The 17014-nt window shown below is 42.2% G+C and overlaps 2 protein-coding genes across 8 annotated transcripts in view; one reads left to right on the top strand and one right to left on the bottom strand.

Annotated features, from left to right (window-relative positions):
• The window catches only part of TRAK2 (trafficking kinesin protein 2), a 28229-nt gene extending 21748 nt beyond the window's left edge, over positions 1 to 6481 (top strand). For all 6 annotated transcript variants that reach the window (XM_074872886.1, XM_074872887.1, XM_074872888.1 and 3 more), the window contains 5 exons: positions 194 to 397; positions 529 to 827; positions 1174 to 1452; positions 1665 to 1764; positions 2358 to 6481. In XM_074872886.1, the coding sequence (XP_074728987.1) occupies positions 194 to 397; positions 529 to 827; positions 1174 to 1452; positions 1665 to 1764; positions 2358 to 3036 (1561 nt within the window). In that variant the 3' untranslated portion in view covers positions 3037 to 6481. The remainder of the gene's footprint in view (positions 1 to 193; positions 398 to 528; positions 828 to 1173; positions 1453 to 1664; positions 1765 to 2357) is intronic.
• A 4626-nt stretch (positions 6482 to 11107) lies between these two features.
• On the bottom strand, positions 11108 to 17003 carry LOC141945184 (caspase-8-like). 2 transcript variants are annotated; one of them, XM_074872901.1, is made up of 8 exons: positions 16696 to 17003; positions 16007 to 16112; positions 14652 to 14790; positions 14501 to 14557; positions 14096 to 14163; positions 13418 to 13553; positions 11930 to 12431; positions 11108 to 11633 (listed from the first exon to the last, which is right to left on the bottom strand). In XM_074872901.1, the coding sequence occupies exons 1-8, from the start codon at positions 17001 to 17003 to the stop codon at positions 11498 to 11500; spliced, it is 1452 nt and encodes a 483-aa protein (XP_074729002.1). In that variant the 3' UTR covers positions 11108 to 11497. The 2 variants fall into 2 exon arrangements, with proteins under 2 accessions (XP_074729002.1, XP_074729003.1); XM_074872902.1 differs by lacking the exons at positions 14652 to 14790; positions 16696 to 17003.
• Positions 17004 to 17014: the final 11 nt, after the last annotated feature.

Below are 17014 nucleotides of genomic sequence, written 5' to 3'. Positions count from 1 at the left end.
GTGGCAATTCTGATATTTAATAGAGGAGTACTCCTGCAAACATGAGTGTCTTAGGCAATCCTGGTTTTCTGGGCTTAAATCTTTTTAGTCAGATCTCTGCAGAGTTTTAGTCTCTTGTTCAGAGCTTTTTCTTTATTATATCTTTTCCAAAATGCTTCTGGAAACCACATTTGTTTGCTTGTCTTTTCTGCAGGAGTCAACAAAAACGAGTATTTGACACTGTCAAGGTTGCTAACGTCACTCGTGGCCGCTCCTCTTCCTTTCCTGCCCCTTTGCCAATCCCTGGATCTAATCGGTCAAGTGTTGTTATGACAGCAAAGCCCTTCCAGTCTGGCATACACCAGTTGGAGAGCCACACACAGATGACCCAGAGGAGCATCTCTGAGAAGAATTTGAAGTAGGAAACACAGCCTGTTATCTTTTTAAACTAACATTCAAAACAAAATCCGGACTGGACCTCTGCTGTGTAAGAGAGAAATAGTTAATTTAATGGTCTTAATATCTATTATTACTTGATGTTTCTCACAGAGACACTCATAGTCCTGGCCAGCTGGGAACCCCTGGAGACAATGACTTGGTCACAGCTCTGCACAGGCTCTCCCTTCGTCGTCAGAACTACCTGAGTGAGAAGCAGTTCTTTGAGGAGGAATGGGAGCGAAAAATGCATTTGCTGGCTGAGCAGAAAGAAGGGGCTAGTGGCTGTAGTACACCGACAGAAAGCTGTTTTTCCCTGGGTACAAACTCAGAATTCACTGATCTCTCTGCCAGCTCTAGTAATCTTCGTGTCCTCCTACCAGAAAAATTGCAAATTGTCAAACCCATTGAAGGTAAGAGGATGATCGTCCTTCTCTCATCAGCAGGAAAGGATTTTACATTAATTTGCCAACTAAATCATTGCTGGTCTGTGTTATAGCTAGGTACGATATGCCGTAAGAGGAAGTAGTAGTATTTGGTAGGCTATGTGCCCAACTAGCTCATCAGTATCCCTCTTTCTACCTGGCTTTCTGATATGGTGCTAAGTGTTACGCTTTTTCTTGGCATTGCCATCCAAGTATGTCATGTGTATCACAGTGTCGGCACCAGTTGGCTGGAGTTCTTTTGATCGTGAATTCTTCCAACTCAATACAGTAGTAGGTGATGGCTCTCTGAGACTCTTCTCTTTTGTCACACCAGGATCTCAGACCCTTTTTCACTGGCAGCAGCTTGCTCGACCCAACCTAGGCACCATTCTTGACCCAAGACCAGGTGTTGTTACAAAGGGGTTTACTCCTCTGTCTGATGATACTGTGTACCACATCTCTGACTTGGAGGAGGATGCTGAGGAAGAAGGTGAAGGAGGTATAACATTTCAAGTGCAACAGTCCTTCCCGGAGGAAAAGAAATATACAGTGGCAAAGCCAGTGGCAGGGATTTTCCTGCCACCTATTACTTCAGCAGCAGTGCCACTCACTGGTAAGATGCATGGCTTTTTCCTTTCTTTTTTTTCCTCAGTGTCTTTTTCTCAATGGAAGGCATTTGACCTTGCAACAATGCTCTTTGCTGTCTTTGTTCTTTACTTAAAAAAAAATTAGCAGTGATAATAACATGATGTTAAACTTTTCTTTGATTAGTCTTTACCTGTCTTTATTTTTACCCTCAATGGATGTAAATTCTCCACATTGCAGCCTCAAATCCAGGGAAGTGTCTGTCTTCCACAAATTCCACGTTTACCTTTACTACCTGTAGGATCCTTCACCCATCTGATGTCACTCAAGTTACTCCCAGGTATGATGACTGCTCACATCCTAAATGTTGCTGCATAGGAGTTGCTTTCTGGCTTCTGATACATGGATCAGTTTTTAAAAATACCAAGGCAGCTAGGCAACACATACGATGTTATTCATACAAGTAGTTGTAATTACAAAGAGGGGAAACTTGAAATTCTCTAGAGTGAGCGTTAAAACAGGTTAGGGTAACTTAAAGGAAGTAAATTTATACTCTTAAATAGCAGATGTCTTGTATACCTATTGTAAAAAAAAATAATTGATACTACCGTATTTTTTTTTTCCAATTCTGTTATAATTTTTTTAAACTGAGTTATTACTGGACATCTATGTTGATATTCTATCTAATATAGTGTGGGTGACCACAGAAGGGAAATTCATTGGTACTTACATGAAAACCTCTCTGTCAACCCAGTATCTTCTAAATATTTCTCAGAACAGTAATTCTGAATCTACTAAAGCTGAAACTGTCACAGCTAATAGCAATAGTTTACTTTCTCTGGAGCGTTCTGTATACTAAAAGGCAAATACAGAGCAGAGCAGGTATAGTCTAATTGTGCGCATGTTCTCTCTTTCATTTTTGTTTTATTTCAGCTCCTTGGGTGTGCCATTTTCACTTGGAAATGCTGGCAGCAGTATGGGAAACCCAGTAGTGAGCACTCCAGCTGTGTCTTACAGGCTTAGTATTGGAGAATTTCTCACCAACAGAAGAGATTCAACTACTACCTTCAGCAGCACAAGCAGTCTGGCTAAACTTTTGCAAGAAAGAGGCATCTCTGCCAAGGTTTACGATAGCCCTGTATTAGAAAAACTGCCTTTGCTACAGCCCCCTCGAACTCTCCCCATTCCTTCTACACCACCAAATTCTCCCTCGCGTTCACCTTGTCCTTCCCCTCCACCATTTGAGCCTCGAGTGCATCACTCAGAAAATTTCCTGGCTTCTCGACCAGCAGAAACATTCTTGCAAGAAATGTATGGCCTAAAGCCCTCTCGTAACGCTCCAGACGTAGGCCAGCTGAAGATGAACCTAGTGGACAGACTGAAGAGGCTGGGTATTGCCAGAGTGATCAAGCCCCCTGAGACACAGGACCACAGGAAGAACCAGGGGCCAGAAGTCAGCTTGCGGAGGCAGGACTCTGCTCTGTTTTTAAATGCGGGTAGCAACTTAATGGCAGGACTGAGAAGAAACCAGAGTCTTCCAGCCATGATTGGAGCATTGGGAGCTCCGGTTTGCACACAGTCATCAAAAATGGATATCCTAAAGGAGGACTGACGGCTCTGAAAAATGATTGACTTCTAGCATAGTAAATAATACCTGAGGGATAAACATCCAGTACAGGCATTGTTAGATGTGTTACAGAAGAGTTGGAGAAGGCACGTGCATGTTAAAGATGTGGGAGAGAGAAGCGTTGGGATCAAGGAGAAAAGAACATTGCTTGGGCTTGAGGAAGAGGGCTTTTGTGGAATATAAGAAAGAAGAAACCAAAGCTTAGTTTTGAGATCCCCTTCAGCATCTGTCTTAACATAAGCAAAAATAAAATACTATTGTAAACATTCTCAGTATTTTAACCTTTTAAACTGTATGGGTAGAACTGTCTTGCAGGTGCTGTTCTATTTTTTCCACCATATGACCATAGCATGTTAGTAGTTGTTAGCAGTCAGGCTGTATCATTTAAATACAATATTAAAATAACAGTCTGACCAGCATTATTGGTCCAAGTTCCTCTCTGTAGCAAGCAAATAGAAAACTTGGATATTTTTTTTATTCTTGTATTTTCCATTTCAGGAACTGTACTCTTTTGAACTCCTCCCCACTTTGAGAAGCAGGGGAGAGAACCTTTAATTCTACATAAGAAAACAATACTTCTTTTTTACGAACGCAGAAACTAGTGGTCAGGATTTATATTTTGAAAGAGTGCAATTGTGCTAGTGAGGTATTAACAAAGTAATTTCTTTCCAGAGCTTCTGAAGCACACAGAGGAAGATGCAATGAATAAGAATTAAGAAGCAGGAAAGTATGTATTAGGATAAAAACTTCAAACTAAGAAATCTTTCTAAAGTGTGCTGTGCATCTTTTAAAATGATGGTATTTTTGCACATACAAAAAAACTCAGGCACATTTCAGTGTTGCAAAAGGAGATAAAACCTAGGTGCTTGATCCAGGGTTTCTTTTTATTTGGCATAAGCAGAGAGCATTTACTTTAAGACAAGTGTCAGAAATTAAGTAAGCTGACTCTTCTCTTGACAGGTGGGCATTCTGTATATTTGAGATTTCTGCAGTAAACTTCATGCCTTTCATTCACTTATTTCTGCTTTTAGGCAGGATTTTGTTTAAAACTTCTCATTAAGAGCAAAATTTACCAGTCTATATTCAGAAACAAGAAGATGAAAGCTAGTGTTGTTTGTAGCATTTTAATGAACGTACATCAGTTTTGTTTACACTGAAATCCTGTGTTTTGCTAATGGAGAGTGGTTCTGACCCTGGTTCTGAACAAAGCTGAGGCAGACTTTCTGTCTCAGAAGAGAAGTCAGTTTTAGAAATCTAAGTGGTGATCGGCAAAATATTGCTGCCTATACTGCTTTTTGGATTCCTTCCTGTCCAGGGTTCTAGTCATAACTGAATAATCTACAGTAGATTTATAGTGTAACTTAAAGAAGAAAAGAAATTTCCCCAAAATTCCTTGGAGGAATGGGTCTTCGCTAGTGACCTGAATGGAAACAGGTTCTTAATTTTTATGTAATTTTTCACTGTACCTGTCAACATTTTAAAATTATTTTAAAGCTTAGTTTCCATACAATTGGATAAAACAGTCAAAGCTTACCTTGCTTGTTACAGTGTATGTGGGACATAGCTGGTATCTGTCTGGGTGTGTCATGTGAAGCATCAGTATAATTATGGTGATTTGCATGTGCCATAAGGCACATCCACCATAATTGGCACCCTTGTTGCTGCAGGGTTGAGTGAAGTAGGGTAGGAAATCGAAAGCCTTTTAGCCTGGTTTATAGGAAACTTGTAATGTGGCCTTTCTGCTTTTATCATCTATAGATGATAATTCTATAGAACTTGTGATGACTCTTTGATATGTCTTTTTTTGTAAAAGGAAAAGGAGTAACCACTTCAAACCTGCACAGGGGTTCTTAGCAGAAGCTTGTCTGTCAGCAGCGCACAGAAATATTCAGGAACTCCTGGAGTTGCCTTTTGCTCTCTAAGCAAAATCTTACACTTATAAATGGTGAATTTTATTTAAAATACTATATACGGGTTAATTTTGGTTTTTAAATGAAAAATATTTAATTTCTTCACGTAAGTATTTATGTTTGTACGTACTTGGCTGTGCACAGGGTCTTGCCTAGCTAAATAAAGCAAGAGTGAAAGGAGTGGGGGAGGCAATTTTGGTCTCCATTAAACGATGATGGTTATGTCTGCTGTGTATTTGTAACTTCTAGGGAAACAACAGGAATGAGTTAACAAAAGATTAGGCAGTTTGGTATCATTAGAGAAGTGTATAGTATGTCAAAAGTATGTCCATTTTATATGTGTTTATTATAGAAATACATGTAAGTTACAGATAAATTTTTGAAGGTATTACACTGTGTTTCTAACTAGTTTTATTAGATAACTCCAGCCATTGGATTGTTCTGTGTGTTAGCAGTAGAAGCAGCAAATTAACTAAATCAGAATTCCTTTGGCAGACCAGGTTTCAGTTAAAATTAATCTAAAAGCACATTAAATGCATGTTTATTTTTGGGATGCTTCCATATGCTGTAGCCCAACAATATAAGCTGGTTCAGTTCAAACAATACTATGGATATGTCAAGAGGTTTGTTTTGTTTTCTATAGGATAATGTATCATCAGATACTTTACACAAAGCAAGAAGAAAATGTATTGCAGAAACCTGTACACCGTTGTGTGTTTATCCAGTTGGCTGATGCTGTGGTGTGGCATTGTGGAGAATCTGTCATGCGTTTATACCTTTGGATGGTCACGCGCATTTTGTATATACGTGCCTAGCTTGCAGCAACAGGGAAAATTGGTACTTCTTCCAAGTTTACTGTTTTTGTGCCAAAACCTAGAAGATAAACTTTTTTGAACAACATACGTGTGTTGGAGAACATACTAAAAGTTGCCATCATTCTAGGAACTGATTTGGCTTCTGTTGCCTCCAATAAGAGAGGAGACAAACTTGTATGACTAAGATAGCTGAGATCCTGCACAAGATCTTTTGATCCTGCATGGTGTGATTTGGTTGAGCAGGAGGTGGAACCAGAAGGAATGGAGAATTGCATTTTGGAAAGGTTCTGTTATCTTGCAGATTTGAGACAAAAACAGATGCTAGAAAGAAAGGACTTAGCCATGCTTGTGAAAGTTTCAAGAGACAGAAGGAAATTCTTTGGTGTTTACTTTTATTCAGATTGGCTTAAACCAAGTATAAATTTATAGCTTCCTAGTTTCACTGGTTTTGATAAACTCAGTGATACCTGCATGCTCAAAATACCTGGGATCAAAGTTAAAAGTCTACTGGAGTTAAACAGCAGCAGAGAAGGAGAATATTGGGTTTGGGCCTCATTTGGCTGTTAGATGAGGGGATTACACACAATGTTTCAACAGTCTGGGAACTTCATGTTATTTTTTTTCATCTGCTTTTTGCACTTATTTTTGTTTCACAGTGGAATGTAAATTTGATAATAAACATGTATAACATGCCATTTTTCATTATATTGGTGTATCTTGTGTGGTTTGTTCCAGATGTCATCTTCTATACCAGTGTTCTATAATAAACCTAAAATAGGCCTTTTTTGGCTAAAATTTAGTGATCGTTATACTGTAGACAAGCTTATTGAGTTGGTATCTGCACAAGTGGTGGCTGTAAAAGCTGAGAAATTGATTTAAAAACTTAATCAGGCTGAGCTGGGCTGTTTGCTGTCATGTTTATACTATGGAGTTAGAGGTGGGAGATGTGCAGTACAAGCTGCGATCTGACTGCACAGTAAATGTGCGATGCTTAAATCTAGAACACAACGCTTACAGAGTACCTTCTTCAAAAGCCTTTTACTTGAGAATAAAAAACTTCACAAATGAAGACTAGCTCATCAACCTCTAAACAGAGTATTTGAATGTGAGCCTCACTTTAAATGAACGTGTTCATGTTTTCTGGTACTTTGGGGTTGTTTTGGGTTGTATTTGTGCTTAAAATGAGACTAGAGATTGAAACCAAGCTACTTACCCTTGAAGAGTACTCCCTTTGTGTAGGTCTCACTGAAGTTCCCTTGGCCCAGAGGTGCCAAATTCTTGCCAGTCACGTCAGCCTGGGGCTGTGCATACCACCTTCAGCCCAAGCCCCTTGCACTCACATTTCAGGCTGGAAGGTTCTGACTATTTTCCCCAAAACACTCACTTTCTTCAGTGGTACAGAATGGGAACAATATTGATTTGCAATTAACAGTTTCTTACTTGAATTAATCAAACAGTTACTGGCAGCGGTTCCTCTAGTAGTCTGTGTGCACATCTCAAAGAACCAGGAACCACCATTATCCTACGGTAAGTATTCTGTATATTTATTTAGTTTTCTTATTTTTTCTGCCATGAGAAGAAGGGCTTGCACTCTTGTCAGACTGAAGTTGACTTTTCAGCTCAACTTTTCATATGCTGAAATTTGAGAGTTGCACATTTTGAGGAGACATTTTCTTCCCGCTGTTCTCTGTAACGGTCACACCTATAAATGCTTAGGCAGGATGGAGCCGTAAAGCTGGAACACCGGTATCTGGGTTGCACGAGACATTGACAAAGTTCCCTTCACTAGCAAGTAGGTAACTTACACGGTTTCCTAATATTCATTGTATTTATGCGCACAAGTACTTAACATGTTTGCATTTGTATTTGCATGTCCTCAGAACAAAGGCCTGTGTTACCAACTTAACTAACTAATGACATTACAGAAGGTGTCCCACAGTGGAGAAGCATTACAGCCACAGGCAGCTAAACGGCACCAGAGGAACGTTAGCTACTGGTAGAGCTGGGATTTCCAGCTATGTGCTCTCTCTGCATCAAAGCTGTTCATGATGCATATGAAAAGAAAATTAATGCCAGTATACAAGTTCCTGTTGAACTGAAGAGATTTCAGCTTTCCTGAAATGCCTGAGCTGGAGGAGTACAGCTGGCTGCTGCTTTCTAAGGGTGTACATGCTATGTAAAAGTGTGAGAGTTTGGGGAGGTGGTTTTTTTTTTTTTTCCCCACTTGTTCTCTAGCACTTTGGATGTAATATGGGAAGAGAGTTGTAATGCCTTTAAAGCTGCAGAAAAAGAGCTAGAATTAACCACAGAAGCTCAGGCATGCCTGAGGAAGGTGAAAGGAAGAGCTTCCTGGAGAAAATCGGGTTTTAAATCAATGGGATTTTGGCAATTCTGAAAATAAATTCTGCAGTGGTTCTGCACAGATGAGACTTGGAAGTGCCTTGAGCTCGTTTTCCTTTTTGTTGGTCACACTGCTAAAAGAAAGACTTTTGACAGTCTCCCAGTAGCAAGAGCCTTTAAATAGCATTTTATACAATGGAGAAGTGAATACAAATAAGGCCTTTTTTGTGGGTTGGAGTCTCCACTTTAAAGCATCTGTAACTCTTGCAGTTGCGCTCTTGGTGCGTAGGTTTGGATAACCCAAGAGAAGCTTTTAGCAGAAATTCCCAAAAGAAGGGGAAAGACAGAAAACCTGTGTACTGGATTTGGCTGGGGTACAGTTAACTTTCTTCATAGTACCATATCAGCTACTGTGTTTTGGGTTTGTGCTGAAAACAGTGTTGGTAACACAGTGCTTGCACAGGGTCAAGGCCTTTTCTGCCTCTCACCCCACCCCACCAGCGAGCAGGCTGGGGCTGCACAAGGAGTTTTGAGGGGACAGAGCCAGGGCAGCCAACCCCAACTGACCAAAGAGATATCCCACACCATGTGACATCATGCTCAGCAATAAAACTGGGGGAGAAAGAAGGAGGAAGACAGGGGGATATTGGTGTGAGGGTGTTTGTCTTTCCAAGCAACCATTGTGATGGAGCCATGCTTTCGGGGCGATGGCTGAACACCTGCCGATGGGAAGTGGTGAGTGAATTCCTTGTTTGGCTTTGCTTGTGCATGTGGCTTTTGCTTTGCCTGTTACGCTATCTCAACTCATGAGTTTTCTTTTACCCTTCCTATTCCCTCCCCCATCCAACTGGTGGGGAGTGAGCAAATGGCTGTGTGGGGCTGAGCTGTCTACCAGGGTTAAACCACAACCTGTTCCCATTTCATTTTTCTGATGGCTCAACTTACCCCACAAGTTCTCATGCATTTCAAGCTAACAGAGAAAACTCCTTCCTAGTTAAAGGATGGCTAAATGCTGTTCCTCCCATCTGAGTCATGAGGAAGTGACAGAAAGGGAACACACAGCCAAACCGCCGAGAAGCGCAGCGCTGAGCTGCATTCCCTTCATGGCATTGTGTAATCAGAGCCATTAGTAGTACAATAAGCAGATAAGAGCACTGTGCTGTGAAGCGACCTATGTGCATGTGGTTTCCTTACATACTGCTTTCACAGCTTGCTTCAAGAAGCTCACATCAGAAATCACTGGTGTGCAAGAACATTTCCAGAAATTACTGAAGAGAGCAGCTGCTGAAGAAAAGCTGGATACTGGCAAAACTTTGTGTAAAATTCTGTGTAATTGTGTTTAGAGTTAAGATTTTAGGCTGTCAGATTACCTGAGAATCTGTCCCTACAATCTTAACTCTGAACCGAGAACAAGACAGCACCAAAGGGAGGGACACAATGATGGTACCCCAAGTCAGTGTGAGCCAGAATTGCCTGCCTCCTTCCTATGAACGAGTGTCTGTGGAGCTGCTGGGGTTCCTTGTGAATTGACTAGATGTCAGCTGCTTTGTATGAGGAGACTAATGGTGGAGATTGATAACTGACAGATTTGATTCCTAACTGATGAATTCCTTATCAGATTCATAACTCATTATATGAGGACATTCTTGGTAAGACCTTGTTTATGGCATGTGTTCAATCTTGCTGGAACCCCAAATTATTTTACCATGAACGCCTGAGATAACTAGTTCCTTGAGCATAACTAACTGTATTTGGTGTATCTTCTTCCTTTTGATTCCTAAGGAAAAAGTCTGTGTAAGAATGCTGTCAGTCTGACATCTCTGACTTCAGAATCTCTTGGCTCACTTATTGTCAACAATGCACACCAAGGAAGATCCAGCCTTCCCCTCTAAGGGAAAGGGAACTGTGAAAGTTCAGTACTTCTGATCTGCCTGAACCCTGGCTGGAGCCAGTGTGACAGGCAGGGAGCCCACGATGTATGCACAGAACTGGAAGTTGCTGAAGAACGGAGGTGACTTGTAAGAGGAAAGTGCTGAGCAGTATGCGTGGAGAGAGAGGATCTAGGAAGAAAATCCCCCATAAACCAGGTTGCAGTAATTATTTTGCCCATGGCGTAGTATGCTTGTGTGCTGCAGTTTCTATTCAATATTCAAAAAAATAAAAATGGGTTTCTTTCACTTGGATTGCACATTTCTTGCCATGCCCAAGTAACAGACAAACTTCTGTATATAAGCTGTCCTTGCTTTAGCACAACTCTCAATGGTTTCATGATGAATCCCTAAACAAGCATCAACAACTACCTTGGAAAATTATTCCTAAAATCTGGAAGCACAGATTTGCCTGTTTCTGTAACTGCTTGCTGCATGTGCCGCTTGTTAAGGTTCTAATTGTTCTCACAGTCTATTAATCTCTCTGCTGTTATCTTCACAGACACAAACTGGTACCACAGAGAGAAAAAGTATTTAGCACAGGAGTCCAGGGAAGGATTTAGACTCTTAAAATAATTCCAGTGAGGATCTACCTGTGTAGTTAAATAATCACCTGCATTGATACCATTAATGCTGAAAGCTGTAACAAGGGTGTAACAGAATGAACATATTAAAAACAAAACAGAGAGACTAACGAAGCTTTAGCTTCTACTCAGAGCTTGTAAAATTCCCTGTGTGCACACTAATGACAGAAGGCAATACAAAAATGTTTTTAAGGAGCTGGATACTTACCTAGTGATTTCTTCTTTTGCTGTGCTTAGAACTGAGACTCAAAGATCAACAAGTGAACACAGGGTAACTGGAAATCTTCAAACATGAAGCTCTACCTCAGCAACTGTTATTCCCTGTTAAGAGCACTCTGAAATGCAGGTCACGGCCCCATCCTGCTGAGGATGCTGGAGGACAAGTTCTTGACTTTTCCTTGAGGTGTACCAAGACACTAAGAATGAATGATTTTAAGTGGTGGGGAGAAGTAACAAAACACAGTGATGTGAACTGATTATATCCTGTAAAATTTGCAGCACCCCCCCACCTTTATTTTGCAGAAGTTAGGCATAAAACACACAAGGCCTCATAAGAGTTATCTTTCCAATGCAAATTTTAAAAGAAGACACCTTACCAAAGCAACAGCAATGTGGTACAGCTGATAGAGGACACTGAGCATATTTTAGCTAGCAAACTACAAATTGGAGACCAGCTCAGAGATGCTCTCAAGTATGAAATGTCACACATACTAACACAAATTTCTTAAGGCTTTTGCTCCCCAGCTGTTTTTTCAATAAAATCATTTGCTGTTGTGGTAAGACAGACACTGAAAGTCTGTTATGTTTTTAGCTGATACCAGCCGATTCCAGGGTGGTGCAGGTCCCTCTACCATGCAGTTCCCTCCCATTTAGTTGACAGCAAAGATGAGCTTTTTCCTCAGTGTGAAACTGGGCTGTGGCATCTGCTTCTCTGCATTCGGCTTGCAACTCTTTCTGCTCACCTCTTGATTCACTGCTGTCAGGATGGTGAGAATATCTTCTCCTCTGCAAAAACACAAGTACATTTTGTATTAGGGAGGTAGTTAATATCAGAAAAATTACCACATTCTTATATATCTTGAGCTATACCAGTGCTAATGGCTCCTGTTTTAAACAGGCTTCAAAGCAGTTTTAGCTAAGCTGCTTTGAACAGTCTGCATGGTGTTGCTCTGTCCTACATTGCTGTTTTCACTCTGAGCAAGCACTCCCACTGCATATCCTTTACCTCTGCATCCAAACTCCTGTCATTCAGAAGGATAATACAGGTATTGCCAGAAACAAGCTTATGGAAACATAATTACCGAGGACAGCTGTACTCCAAGTGCTGGCACAATGCCTGTATATACCAGGTCCCCTGCCGTGGGCTTCTGTAGGACACGTAATCTTGCAGCGTAGCCATGCCCAAGAGAAAGTCTGCCTCTGCAGGGATGCAGTCGAGCTGAAATCTTGCATCTGTTTCTACAGAAGAGTCTTGCTCTCCAGAATCTGTTTCGATGGTCACACCTTTCTGGCAAGCATCACCTTGGCAGGCCTGAACAAAAAAGACTTTTGGTTTTCCAGCAAGTGAGTGGCAATTCTGTCCAGTGAAAGAAGTGGTCAGTTCTTGGATAGGTACTTCCTGCCCATCAACACCATATACAATGCCTTTTTTCCCATGAGACAGGATACAACAAACAAAACAGTCTTTGTCCTTGTGGTCTTCGCACCGGTAGATGTTCACAATCTTACGGATTTCCTCTGCGGTGAGGTCTCTATATTCTGCTATTGTAAAATGAAGTTTGCTAAAGACTCTTCTCAGAGCCGCTGGAAAGTAAACAGAAGGAGAATTGGAGCCATTTCATTACATGAAAGTTGGACTCTGCAATTGCAAATTGCATTTCTAGAGATAAACAATTTTTTTTAAAAATCCTGCTACACTACTATGCCGGTAGTTACATTCCTGCTCTGAAAATAATCTAGCAGTCTAATCACTAATCACATATCTACTGAGTTCCCTTAACTCTCATTAAAAGGCTTCCTTGCAGTCTTGCTGTTTACTATCACCTGTCTGGAAAGCGTGCAGAACTATAAGAAAGCTGTATCTCCTTCACCCACCCACTTTACAGCTAGTCCCTTGATCTCTCGAAAGGTGCTGAACAGTGCAGCTGCTTTAACCAAGAGGAGAGGGCACTAACCATCTGGGTAGTATCTGTGTCACAGGAGGAGAAACCTTGCACTCTGACTCATGAATTGAGTCGGAGTTCAATTCAATCTGGGAAAGCCCATTGATGGATTTTCTCTCTTCGTACAGATAGCGCAAATACAGCCATCTCACAGACCCCAGGACAGCCTGCTAAAATCAGGAGCCCTGCATAGCAAGGTAATCAAGTCCCTAACTGCAACATCCTCCCTCTTTTTTTTTTTTTTTTTTTTAAATGTGGGATGTTAAACAACTAACAGCCAGTTCTGGTTCAGCAGCAAATCTGTTTCTGATTCTGCATATATTAGAAGTAGTATGCATAAGGCTGATACAAAGCTAGCCTAGCTTCTAAAGTCCAGGCTGAGGTTGCTGCTTAAGATTGTAGTAAACTTGGTGCAACAGCAAAATGTTAGTGAATTGCTCTGAGTCAGCCAGTAAACACTTGATGAATTGATTAGGGTTTGTCAGCATAGGAAACTGAGCCAACCCAGCCCACTACAACAAAAGTATCCTAGAAAGGGAAGACTGAAATTCAGACCTATAGTACAGAAAAAGAAATGAGGTTTCTATCTTTGAAGATATGCAATTTCATCTTTAATGTTCACTGTACCTGCATCCACATCTGTCCCATTCCGATCCTTCATGTTTTTCGGTTCCGGCACTGCTTCCCTGGCTTTTGCAAAATTGTGATTATTGAGGATCAGGCACACTCCACGGGGTCTGCTAGTCATTTTGTAAGCTTCAAGCTGTTGAAAAGAAAGACTATTGGTGAAACTACTATGCTCTCCTCCAGGTGCTTCTCAGCCCTCACTAGTGGCACAGCAGGGTAAAGAGCCAGCTGGCTTTCTCTCCAGGCAGCTCTCCCTATACAGTTTTGCTCCCAGGGCCTGGCAATGCGCTGCCCCACCGCCTCTGGGAGTCTGTGCACCGCATGACAGCAGCCCCCTCCCCCAGACCCACACCATCACACTCAACCCACACGGGGTGAACCCACACAGGGTGCTGCGTTCACCCACTTCTCCATGCCCAGCCACCTGTCAGCTGCGTATTTCCCGGTATAATAAACTCGGCCTAACTTTTCACCCTTGCAAATGTTTCTGAAGTTTTAACGCTGCAGCAACTGCTGCCTGTGATTTAGCTTCAGAATAAAGCATGCTACAGAGTGGTGCATTTTTCTTTTTCTAAACAGTGCTTTCAACAGTTGGGCATATAATAACTGTTCACCTCATGGAGGGATGATCTCTTCTAAGACAAAATTATGACATTTCTAAGAAACAATCTAACTTACCTGGGAAGATTCATTCCAACTGCCAGGAGAATCAGGCGCCACAGATGACGCCAGCCATCTGGCATGAGCTGAATACAAACAAAAAAGTTTAAGTACAGAATGTAGCACTAGAGAAAGGAGAGAAGCTCTGTGACTATTCTCCATCTCCACAAGTACCTCCCGGGGTAAAACTGTTCTCTGAAAACACTGAATTGTGGTTGAATGGCTGTTCCTGTTAGCTATAAACCACCAGATAGCCAATTAAAAGGGAGTAAAATGTATTGTGATCAGTAAGTAAGTAACTGGATACTTGATCACCTTTTCAAGAGGCACCTGTGTAAAGAAGTGAGATACAAGTGGTATAGAGAGTCCAAAAGCTGAAGAAGAGTAAAAAATCTAAACATCAATTTTTTGAGTTTCAATTACCTTCAGGGCCTCTTGTGCTGCCCCTCTGTTCCTCTGGAATGCACATCTCTTCTTCACCTGAAAAGCATTCAGTATTAGTCCTGTATGACACCAATAAGTCACTTTAAGAATGACTATGGGAAAGAGGCCTTTTTGGTTTGGTTTGTTTTACCAAATAGGTTTAATTCATACTCTTCAATTCTCTTCAACAGGATGATGTTAATTTCTGCACAGAGACTCTTCAGCATACTTAGGTTGTCTTCTCCCAAAATCCCTTTCTTCTCCATCTCAATGAAAACGTCGAGCATTGTCTGGGTAATCAGAAAGGTAGTCTGCTCTTAGCGCACATCCATGCTGTCACTGGGAGGGAAGTTGCAGCATGTGCATATGCACTTAAGCTTTAATGTACTGTACTGACAGCACATGCAACCCACAGAGTCAGTTCAGCTGACTGGTAGCTCAGTTGAGACCTCACCTGAGCCAATTAAACCTAGTTCAACAAAACCTGTAAGTACTGTAAGTACAAACATCTCAAAACATACTAATTTCCCTTCCGCAGTTCAGAGATGCCGAGATCTAACAAGATCTAATCCAGGAGATCTAATGGTGATCATGCAGGAATACATAATGTCATTTTTAATGACTGCTTTAATTCATTTGACTTCCAGTGGTTATCTTGTGCACTTAACTGAAACACAACAATCACTGTAGTGACCATCTTGAGCAATGGTGAAAATGGGTATAACCACATGAGTATGGTGTTGAGATGGCTCAGAAGCAAAAGGGGACCCAAGCGACAGGAGCTCTTGCCAAACAGTGAGTGGCAGAGCACAGTGGTGACTCCAAGGATTTACTAGATGGTCACAGTCTCTCCTCTAAGAAAAGAAGGAAAATGCCAGAAGTTTTCATTAGACAGAACAAAGTGCCCAGCAGTCGGAACTGCAGGCTGAGATAGCGTAAGAGCAGCTGGATGTCCCACAAGGCTATTTGTAAGCTCCTGGACCTTAGCCTTGGTAAGGATCTATTGCTTAGATCCATATTTTCTGAGTTTGGAAATAGAAAGAACAAAAGCATAAAGTAATAGCCACAGCGAGTGATTTTCTGTGATGGAAAATGGCTTAGAAAGCAGCTAAAAGAAAATCAGTTGGACTAGATGAATGAATGTGCTCATCAGTCTTCCACTGATCAAAGCCACTGAGTCCCCCAAGTCCTGTATGGTGCGTGGACATGAAGGCCTCTGTGCCCAGCGCATGGCTGGCCCATGCTCTCTGGGCTGTGACGCTGCTGCAAAAGCTACACATAACACTTGCACAGACAAGTCCCATATGGACTGGAAGGCCTATAATCCCTTTCCAGGTGCACCCTTTTTTTTATGGTTTTCACCATAAAAAGGGTGACACCATCAAAAGAGTACCACCACAAAAAGAGTAACACCATAAAGGGAATGACACTCATTCTCCTCATGGCAACCCAGATGCCTCTATAGATTATAATAAGCATTAAATAAATAAATAAATAAATTCTTACTGTCTTAGGGTTTAGCCTGCATTTTGGTAATTCTTTCCCCAAAAGAAACTTGAAAGACTTCAGTTCATCTTCGGTGATGTCTTCTGACAGCTGAAAGAGCAGGTATCTAGAAAGAGAAGTGGAGGACACCATTTCATTGTGTTCCCAAGCACGTCCCTTAGCACAATTTAACGCTGTACTGTTGAACTGTTCCCTTCAGCACTACCCGCAAGCACATGCCCCTTTTTTTTCCTTTTAAATGGAGGGATGTCAGTTTCAGGACAGCCTGAAGTCAAACCATTTTCAGCTGCAATTAAAAAGATCTGTTTTTCCTAAAATCAAAACCACGCTGAAACTTTCTGGAGTTGAGAACAAAGACTCACACCCAGTCACTTATCACACCACGCAGCACCCGGGCAAGGGAGGCCATGGGGGGCTGGTAAGTATTTCAGAAAGGTGCGGCTTGAGTTTCTCCCTTTTCCTGGACAGAAATTTCAACTTTCCGTATGGCTTCTCTTGGAAGGCACTTGTGTGCTTCCAAACCTTAGCCTGGTGTTCAAATCGCCGGTGAAAGCTTACACCGACCCCTCGAGAAGGGCAGCCGGTCCCACAGCGCGAGCTGCTCCCGGCTGAGGCGAGGCGAGGCGAGGCTGGGCCCGGCCGCCCCCCGCCCCGGACCGCTCGGTGAACCCGCGCCGCCGGCCGCTCACCTGTAGGCCGACACCTTCGCCCTGCCCGGGATCTGGAGCTCTCTCTCCATCTCCTCCCGGCTGGAGCCCAGCTGCGCTTCCAGGAGGTCGATCCGCCCGAGCCGGTAGAGCAGCTCCTTCAGGAAGGCCAGGCTCCCCGCCTCGATCATGCCTTTCTCCTGCAGCGCTTCGAAGAAGTCCTGTGCCTTCTGGATGGCTTCCAGCCTCCTCATGGGGACGTGCTCCAGGCTGAGGAACTTCAGAGCTGCCAGCTCGGCCTCGTCCAGCTCCTCGCTGACCACCAGCAGCCGCTGCCTGGGGAGCTCCATCGCCGGGAAGG

This window comes from Strix uralensis, chromosome 6 (genome assembly GCF_047716275.1).
Source record: "Strix uralensis isolate ZFMK-TIS-50842 chromosome 6, bStrUra1, whole genome shotgun sequence".
In the NCBI taxonomy this organism is placed as follows: domain Eukaryota; kingdom Metazoa; phylum Chordata; class Aves; order Strigiformes; family Strigidae; genus Strix; species Strix uralensis.
Note: the sequence above shows the minus strand (reverse complement) of the source record. Positions and strands in the feature narration are given on the sequence as shown.

Coding starts and splice junctions, on each gene's coding strand:
- LOC141945184 (XM_074872901.1), bottom strand. CDS start 17,003: ATGGAGCTCCCCAGGCAGCGGCTGCTGGTGGTCAGCGAGGAGCTGGAC. Junction 14,791..16,006: donor GCAGGCTAAACCCTAAGACA/GTAAGAATTTAT, acceptor CTGATTACCCAG/ACAATGCTCGACGTTTTCAT. Junction 13,554..14,095: donor GTTGGAATGAATCTTCCCAG/GTAAGTTAGATT, acceptor TCTTTTCAACAG/CTTGAAGCTTACAAAATGAC.